Consider the following 13278-nt stretch of genomic DNA (forward strand, 5'->3'; position numbering starts at 1 on the left):
GGTAAAAGATGGTTTTGAAGTTAGCGTTGTGTGTCTCAAGTCACACCCTAATCCTCATACACTGCGCTACTTTTGACAAAAGTCTAAAAGTATATAATAGATATACTTGTGAGATACATATATTGAACAGTCCAAGTATTTGGCCAAGGCTTGTTTCATTTAAACTTATTCGGAATTGTTGGACCCTTATTGGACAGTATTCAGCAGCAGTGGTATAGACTAATAGGTACTTTCTACTGAAATAGGGTGTGATTTGAGCTCAGTGCTTATATCTGTACACTGAGGTATACGGTTGCTCTATAGTCTCAGTGTGGGGGCTGATGGTATGTTGCTGTTCTAGAGTCTCAGTGTGGGGGCTGGTGGTTTTATACCATGTTGTTCTGGTGAGAGTTTACCTCCGGCGCTTCTTCAGTGTTGTTAGGGGTGGGGCCATGGCCGTGGTCGACAACAGAAGTTGGCCGGTTGTTCTCATGTTTTGGCGAATGAGAGTTCCTGATGTTCAGGTTTTCTTCCTCTACGGGGGGAGGGGACTTCACAGGGTCCTCCAGCTTCTGAGGGTCATCCTATGGAATGCGTAACGTACACGTTACACACACACACGTGCGTGTACACCAACACACACGTGCCTGTACACACACACTCATCTGCAACCTGCCCACGTCGCACCTAGTTAAAGTGAACTTAAAAAACTGGGTAAACTTTTTAAACAACGAAAGCACACTGTAATTTTTTCTTTCTCTCTTTTATTGTCTCCTAGATTGATGTGTGTCTGTGTTTCTATGACCAGTACAGTGGTTGTGTTTAGGTGCGTATGCATGTGTACATAATGTGTGTTTGATGGAATTGTCTGAGAAGACCAGTAAAAGTTGTTTATCTAAAGACACAATTACATAACCTGAGGAGCATTCAGACCGACTGCAAAGCCCTTTACCTGAGGGACTAATGGAATGTCAGCAAGTTCTCAGAGTGACCAATCAACCCTTTGACATTCACTAGAATGTGGGTCAAATCAAATACCAGCGGGGGGGTTCTAGCCTCTAACACTGACATTTCATAGCATCCTGGATCCAGCACATTACCCGCAGCCAGCGAATAGTGACACTTCCGACCCTGCAAATGTCATCAGAGCTGCAGACTACTGCACTGGTCCAGCTGTAAACCCTGCTAATGTAGAGTCAATGAAGTAGGCTCTACAAATGTCAATAATAAAAAGAGTTTGTGTTTACAGTGTGTCTGTGTGTTTATAGTAGGCGTTCCAGTGTGTGGTGTGTGTGTGTGTGCCATCCATTGATCTCGTGAAGGTCATGGAGGACAGTGTTGGATACCGTCACAATGTAGGTCAGGCATCATCAATCAATCACAGGACTTTTGGATTCCATCCATCTGAGTTAACAATACTGGATGATAGCCCATAGCCTAGTTCATGAGTCCAGTGCTGTTCACTTAAATGTATGTGAACAGCACAACTTATCAACCTTTTGAATCAAGGTTAAATAACGGGCCAACAATCCACTACAGCCACAAAGGGTAAAGTAACTGTCCCAGAGGAGCTGGGTTAGTTGTAAACTCAAATTCAAATCAATAACTGATTAAGTTAAACTCCAGCCCCCCTGTGTTGAAAATCCAATTCCCCCATTTATAGCCCAAAGACACACAAAGTTCATCAATACAAAGTGTTGCAAAAATGGGTAAGAAAATGGGATAATTGATACTTCAGCAAAGAAGAAACCAAAATGGCCTCCAGAGTTGTATTAGGCTTGAGGGGGGCAGTCGCAGGGGGTTAGTGATGAGTGCAGTTGTAAGTGGCGGAGCAGGATGGATGAAGGGGTTTTGCAAAGGAAACAACATGTGGAAGAACTGGTGAGGGTTTAGCAAGCTGCAATGCTGCATAGCTGTATGAACAAAAACCAACGATGGGTCGAGGTCATTCAACCTCTTAAGAGGCAGCAACTGAGTAACCATTCAGGAACCAGGAAGGTATTTGGGTTTGGGTTCATCACGCGTGCAGATCCAAGAGGGCATCTCAGTTGCACAGGGGGGTAAAGCTAAAAGCATAGCCAGCTGGAGAAACTAATCATGGCCAAGGGGCCATTGTGGCTCTGCTTACCTTATAGTAAGAGTACTTGGGCTTATATTCCCATGTGTGTCTGCCCACGGGCTTCTGGGGGGATGATTAGTGTAGAAGGGGGGGGGGGGCAAAGAGGGGTACAACATCTGTCTGAACATCATAATGAAACACTTATAATGGGTCAGCTGGGAGAGGGGGATGAGCAGGTGTGTGTGCATGTTGCCTTATGTTTTATTTTAGCATGGGTTGGTTAGACAGCTGGCACAGAGACAGACAGACAGACAGACAGACAGACAGACAGACAGACAAACGAGCAGACAATAAGAGAGAGTGAGAAAGAGAGACAGAGAGAGAGAGAGAGAGAGAGAGAGAGAGAGAGAGAGAGAGAGAGAGAGAGAGAGAGAGAGAGACTGAAGCCCGCAGTGAAAAGCAAGAGACAACAAGGGGGATGAAATGTGTCGGAAGAGAGGGATGACTGGAGATGAGGAAAAGGTGAAAAGAGAGAACAAGGAAAGCAAAGGGAGTGAAAAGGAAATAGTGCTGATGGAACGTATGAGAGGCAGGTGAAGGAGGAAAAGTGAGGTGGGGGGGAGGAAAATTAAAAAGAAAGAAGGAGAGAAAGAGAGAGACTGAAATGAGAGAGAGACTGAAATGAGAGAGAGAGAGAGAGAGAGATAGAGAGAGAGAAAGAAAGAAGGGAGAGCAAACGAGAGGAAAGAAGAGGTGGATTACCTGACATATAATGTTGTCATAGTAAGCCAGGTTGTGAGCGTGGGCTTGGGGGGGGGGGCGGGGGGGAGTCACAGAGTTTCCTTACGTTTGGGTGGGAGCCGTCCGTTACCGTAGAGACAGAGAAACCATCCGTCTGTGGCTCACTGTGGGGACGGTACTTACTACTGGGATGGAGGGTTATAGAGAGAGAGATGGAGAGATGGAAAAGAGACAGAAGGCAGTTTTTATTATTACAAATGCCATTGTTTGTCACAACAGTAGCTGTACATTTGTCAGTTAAATGGGCTTCTTTTTTCTCTCTATCCATCTGTTTCTATCTTTCTCTGTCTCTGTTTCTTTCTGACAGTTTGAATTCTGGTAAACCCTTCTGGCTGCAGTACTGTATATGTAGGTCATACACATACATTTGCATGCATTGACCAACACATTTTCTCTGTTGCACAAGCACACACAGATGCACTGTCAGGCTGGCCTAGTTTTAGCCGATGAAATAGAGGCTCTGCTTGTCCACTTCAGTCAGCATCCTCTCTCTTTTTCACTCTCACTCCCATGTTATCCTTACCCGCTCTATCTCCCTCTCTCAGTCCCTCCTTCTTCTCTGTCTCCCTCTCTAACCCTCTATCTCAGTCTCTCTGTCCTGTTGATTGTCTCTTCTCACATCTGATAGGGCACTGTGGGTACTGGGTGGATGGGAAGTGAAGGTGTAAATGAGACATAAACACACACACACACACTTTACACATTCACACTCAAACACACACACGGGCATGTGCGCACCTACACGAACATACATGCACACACATACGTGTGTGTGATTCCTTACCTGCGTTTGCGTAGCCGTTTGTTCTCTTTCTTGAGGAGGTGGAGCCTCTTGGCAAAGAAGACAATGATCATGAGGAGGAGGAGGAGCATCAAAGAGGCCACGCCCACCACAACACACAGCACCTGGAACTCAGTGATCACCCAATCACAGCGCAAGCCCTTATTCCAGATATAATCCTGCACATTACACCTAGAAGGGTGAAGAGAGGTAGGGGGGAGATAGAGTGGGGGGAGAAAGAGAGGGGAGAATTGTAATGATGTCATTACCCTACAGAAGTCTTGATAAAGGTCATGAATATGTTGTTGTGGTCACAGTCAAACAGATTGAAATGTTATTTGTGGTCACAGTCAAAGGAGCAGAAGTAAAATATTAGATTTAAGTTTACAGTAAAATACTAAGCTACTATTGTCATGGTCAATGGTGGACTGTTTTGGTCAAAATACAGTCAAAGACTTAGCATGGTTAAGTTGCCTGCAGTACAAAATCGACAGAGACTCTGTTGCAGTGTTATGAACAGCATGGTGCATCCCAGTCAGTACATATGGCCACTGGGGTTGACAAGGAGTCAGAGTCAGCCCTCAGGCTGGTAAGTAATGGGATCAGAGGATCAGTGTGTGTATGTTTGTGTGTGCATTTGTCTGTGCGCTTGTCTTTTTGTACCCGCCCTACGCGCGTGTGTGTGTGTGTGCCTGTGCGTGCGTGTATGTGTGTGTGTTGTTACTCAGCAGCTATGACAAGGTAAGAAGCAGTCAACCTTGGAGCTTCCAAACTTGAGGCTTCATGCCAGGACAGATGGAACCAGGTGCGTGTGTGTGTGTGTGTGTGTGTGTGTGTGTGTGTGTGTGTGTGTGTGTGGGTGTGTGTGTGTGTGTGGGTGTGTGGGAGTGTGTGTGTGTGTGCGTGGGTGTGTGGGAGTGTGTGTGTGGGTGTGTGGGAGTGTGGGTGTGTGGGAGTGTGTGTGTGTGTGTGTGTGTGTGTGTGTGTGTGTGTGTGTGTGTGTGTGTGTGTGTGTGTGGGTGTGTGGGAGTGTGGGTGTGTGTGCGTGAGTGTGAGATCCTACGGTTAAGTGTAATACTGATGCTCTCTATCTCTCTCTCTCTGTGGGTAGCCTCGTGGAGGGAAGTGAACTTTGGTCAGTGTTAATGGATGGATGAGTATATCTAAACACTGATTAAAGTGATAGACGTTAACTTGCTCGTGGTAAGATGGTCAAAACCGCATAGTTTATACATGGTTGTGTGTCAGGGTTGGCCTCAATTCTATAGACCTGATATAAGCAGGTTTATAGGGGGAGGGAGGGGGGCTGTGTTGGAAGCTTGACAGGGCTTGATGTAAAGTGGAGATGGTAGAAGACAACAAGTGACAGGTGTTAGTGGGGAGTGTGTGTGTCTGTAACGATAACGTGTCACTATGGCAAAGGGCCGAATAGAGAGACAGCGAGGTGACTGTATGAGCATATGGAGGCCCCACCCCTCCCCTCAACACACACATACAACCCCTCCCCCTTCCCGCCCCCAAACACACACACACGCTCTTCACACCCCAGGAACACTGCTAATCCTTTAAGGACCCTGCTGAGACCTCGGCGGACCCTCATCACAGGCAGTGTGCATGGGCATGCGTGTGTGTATGCGTGTGTACGTGTGTGTGTGTGTGAGTGTGTGCGTTTGTGTGTCATATGCTGACCTCAGCAGGGTTTCAGTCTGTCCTAAATAATGTCTGTACAGTGCATCAGTGTGAGAGCCATCTTAACTCTGTCAGAAACAGCACTGGTCCCTGACCTCCATCTGTCAGAAGTCTCTCACTCACACACTCTGCTCTATGGTCAAACAAAAGCCAACAAAAAAAGACTGAAGGTAGATGTGATGTGTGTGTGTTTGTGTGTGTCAGTCTAACCTGCAGAATGCTCCTATCCCCGCCACAGCTGTGCACACCCCACCGTTGTTGCAAAAGTTTGGTTGGCTGTCACACTGGGACAAGCATGTCCCCATTTCCGACCTCACAAACCCCAAACTACACCCGTCTGGACCCTCCCGCTCCTCCATCCCTGACCCTTGACCCACGAGCACCACTGGTGGGGGTTGGGTGGGTTGGGCATTGCTGTTGGGCTCTGTGTTGTCAGGGACAACGGGAGAGCCAACCAGGAGGGGGTTCTCATCTTCCATGTCGGGCGGAGGTGAGGGGGAGGGCTCAGGGTTGGGGGTCGTATCCAGGGCTGAGAGGTCATCGTCGGGGGACAGGTATTCGTAGAAGTCAGACAGTGTCCAGGCAGTGGGGTCTCCTGACTTCTGCTGCAGGGGCTTTGGAGGTTTCATCCAATCAGGATAAAGGTCAGAGGCCATGGACGTGTCCGGGGCTGGGCTGTGGAATTCCACTGTGATGATGTCATCAGAGGAGAAGTGTGCTGGCTGGTCAGGACTTCCGCCGCCCGCTGTGAGCTCCTCCGTGATTGTCTCCTCCTCCGGGAAATCAAGGTGGGCATGTTTATGAGAAGGGTGCCGATTGACAGTGCTGAGAGGAAGTCCAGCCCCTAAACCAATTCCTGCTCCAATCAGGAGGTCTCTCTCCGCTGAGTCATCGCTGAGAACTGTCCTGTCACCACGCCCTTCCCGCGCTACAGCAACAGATGATTGGTTGAAATGGTGATTCTGTCTTCTTGCAGAAGCCAAAGAGGAGTGACCTGTGAATGAAACATGAGTAAAAAGAACATCAAGAAAGGATCCAAAGTGATTGTCTAACAAGGTCTAACCACATCTAAACCAATCTATCACAATCTAACATGTTCTAAGGTCTAACCAGGTCTCTCATAAATAGAGGACCTAAACAACAACAGTTAAACAGCAACAAAGTCAGCAGTGTTTGTATCCCAGCCTTCTCCATTAGTACGGGCAAACATACTGAGGACAAACAAATGATTGGGACAGTAAACATTCTAATGATAGATGAATGATTGGGACAGTAAACATTCTAATGATATACAAGGGACAGGAAGTCAGAAGTGAGACAGATCCACTCCCTCCTATGGACAGCAGCAGCAGCAGCTCTGGATTAGGAACAGTGATTGACTAATGTGCTCTACTGACCGAGGCTGGATTGGGATTAGATTAGGATTTAGAGAGCTATAGGTTAGTCCTGCTCACACAGGACTCACTGCAATCTGGGGACATGGGGGAACCGGGATGGGAACAGGGGGGATTGGGGGAAGGGGGGTGTGACCACTTTATGTGTGAGCTAGAGATAGCGAGAGGAAGATACAAGGGGAGGTAGCAATGAGGAATGGAGGTAGAGAGTTGGAAAGAGAAAAGTTGAGAGAGAGCAAGAGAGAGAGAGAGAGAGAGAGAGAGAGAGACAGAGAGACAGAGAGAGAGAGAGAGAGAGAGAGAGAGAGAGAGAGAGAGAGAGAGAGAGAGAGAGAGAGAGAGAGAGAGAGAGAGAGAGAGAGAGAGAGAGAGACAGAGCGAGAGCGAGAGAGAGAGAGAGAGAGAGAGAGAGAGAGAGAGAGAGAGAGAGAGAGAGAGAGAGAGAGAGAGAGAGAAGAGAGAGAGAGAGAGAGGAGAGAGAGAGAGAGAGAGAGAGATACAGAGCTGCAAAAGGGAGGAGTGGGATGAAACTGCATCCAGCAAATTAATGTGAGTCAGCCAATGTCCACATAGTTTGGTGGTATGCTTTACCAATCCAGCTCTGCATTCGGCTTGACAAATCAGTCAAGCAGTGCGTTCAGTGTCTGGACTGGATTCAATGTTAAACAATCTGAACGTGCTTAGAGTCTTGAGGACCTGAGGAAAGCATGTGAGCCTTTGAAATCAAACACACACACAGAAACATACATTCACATGGACTCCAAACACACACTCTTGCCACTGTTGCCATGGTGAGATGTGAAGAGGGTGCAGCGGTGAAAGGAGGAGAGTGTGAGAGGCTGGAGAGACAGACAGTCCTCTGTGCTCCTTCATTCTTTCTTCCACCACTTTTTTCACTTTTGTCTTTATTTTTTCTTTACTTCCTCTTCTACACTAAGATAGTTGTTAATTATTGCCCGGACGAGAACAATTATTTCTCACCTATACTTTCTCAACAACTTTTTTTTTCTCTGTCAGTGAGTCAGCCAGCAGGCCTGAACGTTGGGCTGTGCACTATGTGTCTGTATCATTATACAGAACCTTGACAAAGAGGGACTGTCAGTGAACTGATCACATACAACCTGTCACCATGGTAACATATCTCATAGCAGGTCACCTGAGATCACCTGACGATGCTGTGGTTGGTCAGAGCTCAGACTCCCAGCCTTCCTCTCTTTCATTGCAGGGGAGCCAACGGTTATAAGAATATACAGTCCACCACCAGTTGGTGTACAAACAAATTTGGTGTACACACAGACACACACAAACACACACTCATGGTGTGACTGGGATGCATTTGGACAGGTCATTGCTCTCTAAGTCTACAGGGCAGATGGGCATCCCAGCATGGATCAGCACATGCAGAGACCAAGCATGAGGCGGTGCCCACAAACACATAGAAAACAACATGGAGTTTGGACAATGTCCAGGAGCAAGTGTGTGTATTTGTGTGTTTGTATGACCGTGTTAATTAGGCATATTTATTGCTTGCACAGGTGCATCCACTTTGTTCTTTAAGTAAGTTTTCCTCAAAATCGGACCAAGTTAAGTCCGAATTAGACCCGCTTGAATAGCCTACTATGTAATTAGATAATAACGGTTCAAGCTATGTTTTTTTACTTGTCTGTGTCTCAAGTTCACGCGTCGTTAAGCATTCAGGGGCGTGTGGTGTTTTTAGGATGCCACGACAGCGCGTGCCCATGAACCCTGAAGACTTCCCAGGATACGCGCACGCGCCACCCTGTTGCTGGGCAGCGTTGCGGTCTTCTCAGACTAGTAACGGATTCTGTTTTTGCCTAGGGAAGAATCAGAATAAGACACTGCAAGAGAACCAGTTTGGAGCAGACTGACCAAGCGTGAGAAACGTCGTTGTTTCTGTCACGGAGACAATCCTTCCTCAGACGGCTGGGGCTTTGGGGTCATCATTAGACTTCAAGAGGAAAAATTGAAAAAACGTTGAAGAGAAAAGAGGGAGATGGGCTTTGGTTGTCTTTACTCTCTGTTTAGGTGTGGAGGAATGGCAACTCTGGCAGCGGCATGAATAGGTTTTTGAAGACCGGCCATAGCGCACCTAATCCGGCTATTGTCTTGGCCATGCCTGCCTTGGCCGTGTCGCTGCGTATAAAACAATCTGTGCGCAGCCAATGCATCCCGCCCCGTAGGCTACTGTCTGTCCCTGTTCACCTCCCTATTTTCACGTCCCTGCTCAAATGCAAACCTTCACAGACCCCTGTTCTCCATATCATGGTTCATTTGCTATCCAGGAGGCCATGGCGTTGACCTGTGGCTTGTTGCCATGGGTGCCATCAGCTTGAGTGATGTGTAAAGCTCCCAGACCGGGAAATAGTAGCCTACATCAGATATGAACGGGAGGCATACCTACACGCACACGCATAGAGTAAAACGCACGCGCGCATACACTCGAACAGGATAAATAAAAAGAGAACAGCAATCTTACCATGAGCGGCGGTTAGAGGGATGAGAAGCATAAAGATGTGTAGCAGCACCTGCCTGATCCCTGACCGGTTACATCCGTGCACTGCCATTCCGGCCTCGAATTCCTCAGACACTGGCAAACACTACCGGTCAATTAAATAGGCTAGACCCCACTACACTCACTCAACTGGATACCGGCTTCGGTAGGCAAGGTTAGGCAGTGTATAATTCAAATGGTCAACGAGTTCAGATATTTTCCGGTCTCGACATGTTCGTTATGGCACCATCAATATAGTCCACCGTTTTCAAATAATGTCCGTTAACAGGTCTACACCGGTCTCATAGTTCCATATGGAGCTTCACTCGCTGTTAGCGCGTTTCTATGTGTCCAGCAGTGCCACCGGGAAGAGCGCGCGGCCGGTGGACGGTGTAGACTGGATTTTAATGAGCCCGGTCACTCTTGCACGAGCGATCCGTTAAGCCGCCGCTGATGCGAGAGGCACGCGCGCTGTGTGAGAGAGAGGCGAAAACGATGAGAACGTGCCAGTGATATACACATAGCTTACTCTCTCTCTCTCTTTCGCTCCCTCTCTCCCTCCCTCCCCATGTATATTACTGTAATCATTCCATGTTTGTTGGGGTGGGGAGAGAGGGAGTGGAGGCGGGGGAGAGGGAGAGGGAAGAAAGAGAAAGGGAGAAATAGAGTATGGATTGAACATGTTTTATTTCGATTGGAAGTCAATAAACTCCATTTTAGACAGTAGCGTGCCCGACAAGCTCCAGTTCCTAGCATTAAATAATAGCCCAATGGGGTTAAGTCAGCATGTGCATGTGTTGTGGGGGGCAGGTTGTTAGGGTAAACTGGGGTGCAGTTTGGGGTTTTATATAGGATGGGGAGGGTATAGATGGAGGGGTACAGACAGGGGAGGGAGTAGTCTAATCTTCTTAGCATTGGGATGGAACAGGAGGGGGGATGGGACGGGGGGCAGACAGGGCAGCTGCTACCTGACCTACTACTAACCCCTCTCAACTCCCCTTCCCTCATACCCGCCCCTCGGACACTAATACCCCCACATCCTCATAACTCCCCTCCCCAAGAATACTCAATTCCCATTCATCGACCCTAAATGTCAATTTTCCTCTCAAGTACCTTCATTCCATGGTGGGTGTGTGTGTTTGGTTGAGAGACCGAGGTTGAAGACAGAGGCGGGGAGGGAGGAAGAGCCAGAGCCAGATAGTGGCAGAGGAAGAGGATGAAGTCGGAGAAGAAGAGAGAGCTTGGGGAAGGCGAGGGAGATAGAAGAGAGATGGTGTTCACTGATGCGTTGCCAAACAGAGCAGAACTAAACTGTGTCTGTGCCCTCACACTGCACCCATCCCCCATGAAAAACACACACACTGGAGCACACACTGAACATTTGTGAAACTTTTGCTAGACGTATTTTTCAGAGTTTTTCATGATCAGCTTTCATGACACCCCTTTAATGTTCAGACACAATGACAAAGATAGAGCTAAAAAAGAGAGAGAGAGAGAGAGAGAGAGAGAGAGAGAGATAGATAGAGAGAGAGCGAGAGAGAGAGAGAGAGAGAGAGAGAAGGAAGGAAGGAAGTGGTGAGTGCTGAGTGGCTGGAGTGTGTGTGAAAGTAAAAGAGATCTGGTAGAACAGATGGATCTCGCTGAGGACCAGAGTGTCTGAATGGCACACCTCAGTGGACATGCTGTGTGTGTGCGTGCGTGTGTGAGTACCTAGGGGCGCATCATCCGCTCAGCACTCAGCGGTCTCTCCTTCTTGTTCCTGTGTTGCTCAGCATGGGGTGCTTGCAACGTCCAACTACCCCACAAGTCAGCCGTCCACAGATCTGTGTGTGTACACGGATGTGTGTGTGTAATAGTTTGCATGTAAATATGCATTTGTACTTCAGTGTATCCTCTTACACCCTCAAACACAAAGTATGATAAGCTAATTATGAAATAGTAGAACCAGAGAATAATTGTTGTCCCTTCCTTTTCTTTAGTTTCATTGTTTTTCTTTAGTTTCATCCCTTTGTCAGAAGTAGCCTGCTTTAAATTTGTTTGCAGTAGACAATAGAAGTGGCTGAAATCCTAAGTCACTCTATCAAGAGAGAGCCTTTTTATGTGACCCTGATAAACAAAAGAGGAGGATTTGGAACTTGAATCACAGTTTTTTTTGCATTTCCCCCTGCAAAATGCCTCGCTTCTCTTGCAAAATTAAGCACTGCATTCAAAATATCACAAACACGTCTCAAAAGCACACATTTGTCTCATGTTGCAAACACTTTTGCCATTATATTACATTTTTGTATATATCATATACACACAGTTATTCAAAATCTAAAGCTTTTCTTTCATGAGCTCCTTTGTACATTTCTGTTCAAGATTGAAAGTAAATGGCAGAGATGATGAAAAATTCATGGTAAACACAAAAACAAGATTGAAACCAAACTTATTTTCTTACTATAAGCATTTGTGGTTGTGAATACAGTATTATACAGTACAAAAGAAAGAGTGTAGTAGGACAGAAACCAAACCTAATTTTGAAAAAGGTGATTACAGAATGGTGTCTGTGTGTGCCATGAACTGTAGCATACAGTAATATATACTATTTTCTACAATATTGTCAGAATGTCTTCTTACAGTCACTGTACTGTTGCACGGTATGATACAGTAATCCACCAGACTGTGACCAATCATACAGTGCACTGCAGTCAATGGATGCATGGGTGCTAAAATATGTTTGTGTATGGTATACAGTTAGTTGTGCTGAAACAGCTATTATGTGTACATTAGAACATGTGTATATTACAGTCTATTGTTACATACCTGTTATCTTTTCTACAGTAAAGGTTCAAATTATACCCACCACTGAAAATCAACTCAAATTAGGCTATTTATAGGTCTATTCTAAAGCTATGATTGGTTGGTGTTGAGTAAAGCAATGAGTGTTTGCACATGTTAGGAGTTAGTGTGAGGCACCGATGAAATAGTGTGTCATTTTGATTGGTTGTGTTTTAAAAAAGGAAATCAAGATGCTTCCTGTTAGAATTTTGTGTGTTACGTGGAGAATTGTGTGTTGTGTTTTGCAAAAAGTGTTGCTAAACCTGTTCTTCAACCCTTTGAATCTGTCTCTATCCCCAGTCCTAAACGCTTCCTCCTTCTCCAACCTCAACCTATTGTACTGCCCTGGTATCAACTACTGTAGACAATATCTCTACGTGGATGTTATTTGCACGTTGAATAAACAAACTTTGATGACACCAGACTTGAACATAACAGCTTCAAAGGGCTACGAATAATTGTAAACAATGGATATGGTCATGTAAGTGATTTATAAGTAAGAGAAAAGTATTAACTTACAACAGTGTAAAACTATGAACTTCTGATTTTCTGCTGTACTTGTTACAGTGTCCGCTCTATTTGTACGTCTCTTTGGATTCAAGCATCGGCTTAATGAACAAAATTTAATAGTTTTAGTTTAAATGTATCTAAGTGATCATGAGCTGAAGGTTCACCTTTGAAATGGTAATACCACATTTAATTTCGTTCCAGCACCAATTTAAGGGTTGGCTTCGGGCAAGCATTGTTAACTGCGGCCACTGTGAGCGTATCCACTAACCCTTTAACCGTACTGGGAATTGTGGCAATTGTTGGGGCAGTATACTGTATTACAAAAAATAATGGTAAGTCATGTCTGTGGAGTGAGTGGTGATGTGGGACATGATGATTTACCTGAAGTGTGTATCATATCATTACAGAATTGAAGGTACAGATGGCCTGCTAAACTTGTGTTGCTTCTTTTTCAGGACATCATAGACAAGAATGACCACATCCCAAGTTTGTGGCAAGACATTTATGGATGTGTCAGCAGACATGCCCACTTTAACTAAAACATTTAAGTAAATAAAAACAATAAACATCCATGACTCATTCAAATGCTGAATCACCTCTAGGCATGCAGTAAAACCAGTCCTACTACTGTAGATAAAGTTCTTTAAAAATAAAACAACTTGTGAAATAAACACAGTGCCACTAATGAAATGAGGTTTACCTCATTTAGAAAGAACAGAGGATTTCAAAAAAT

The 13278-nt window shown here is 45.8% G+C and overlaps 1 protein-coding gene and 1 long non-coding RNA gene across 4 annotated transcripts in view; one reads left to right on the forward strand and one right to left on the reverse strand.

Annotated features, from left to right (window-relative positions):
- Window positions 1–9703, reverse strand: part of cspg5b (chondroitin sulfate proteoglycan 5b) — an 11450-nt gene extending 1747 nt beyond the window's left edge. The window contains exons 1-5 of one of the 3 annotated variants that reach the window (XM_062445955.1): window positions 9201–9703; window positions 5520–6303; window positions 3624–3812; window positions 2886–2961; window positions 396–563 (exon numbers count right to left, since the gene is read on the reverse strand). In XM_062445955.1, coding sequence (XP_062301939.1) covers window positions 396–563; window positions 2886–2961; window positions 3624–3812; window positions 5520–6303; window positions 9201–9288 — 1305 coding nt within the window. In that variant the 5' untranslated portion in view covers window positions 9289–9703. Of the gene's footprint in view, window positions 1–395; window positions 564–2885; window positions 2965–3623; window positions 3813–5519; window positions 6304–9200 lie in introns of all 3 variants that reach the window. The other 2 variants (XM_062445954.1, XM_062445957.1) reach the window with 2 other exon arrangements.
- A 2663-nt stretch (window positions 9704–12366) lies between these two features.
- On the forward strand, window positions 12367–13130 carry LOC134006674 (uncharacterized). The gene is made up of 3 exons (XR_009927961.1): window positions 12367–12516; window positions 12747–12877; window positions 13001–13130. It is a non-coding gene; the product is annotated as an uncharacterized LOC134006674 (long non-coding RNA).
- The last annotated feature ends 148 nt before the right edge of the window (window positions 13131–13278 follow it).

Source organism: Osmerus eperlanus, chromosome 20, assembly GCF_963692335.1.
Source record: "Osmerus eperlanus chromosome 20, fOsmEpe2.1, whole genome shotgun sequence".
In the NCBI taxonomy this organism is placed as follows: Eukaryota; Metazoa; Chordata; class Actinopteri; order Osmeriformes; family Osmeridae; genus Osmerus; species Osmerus eperlanus.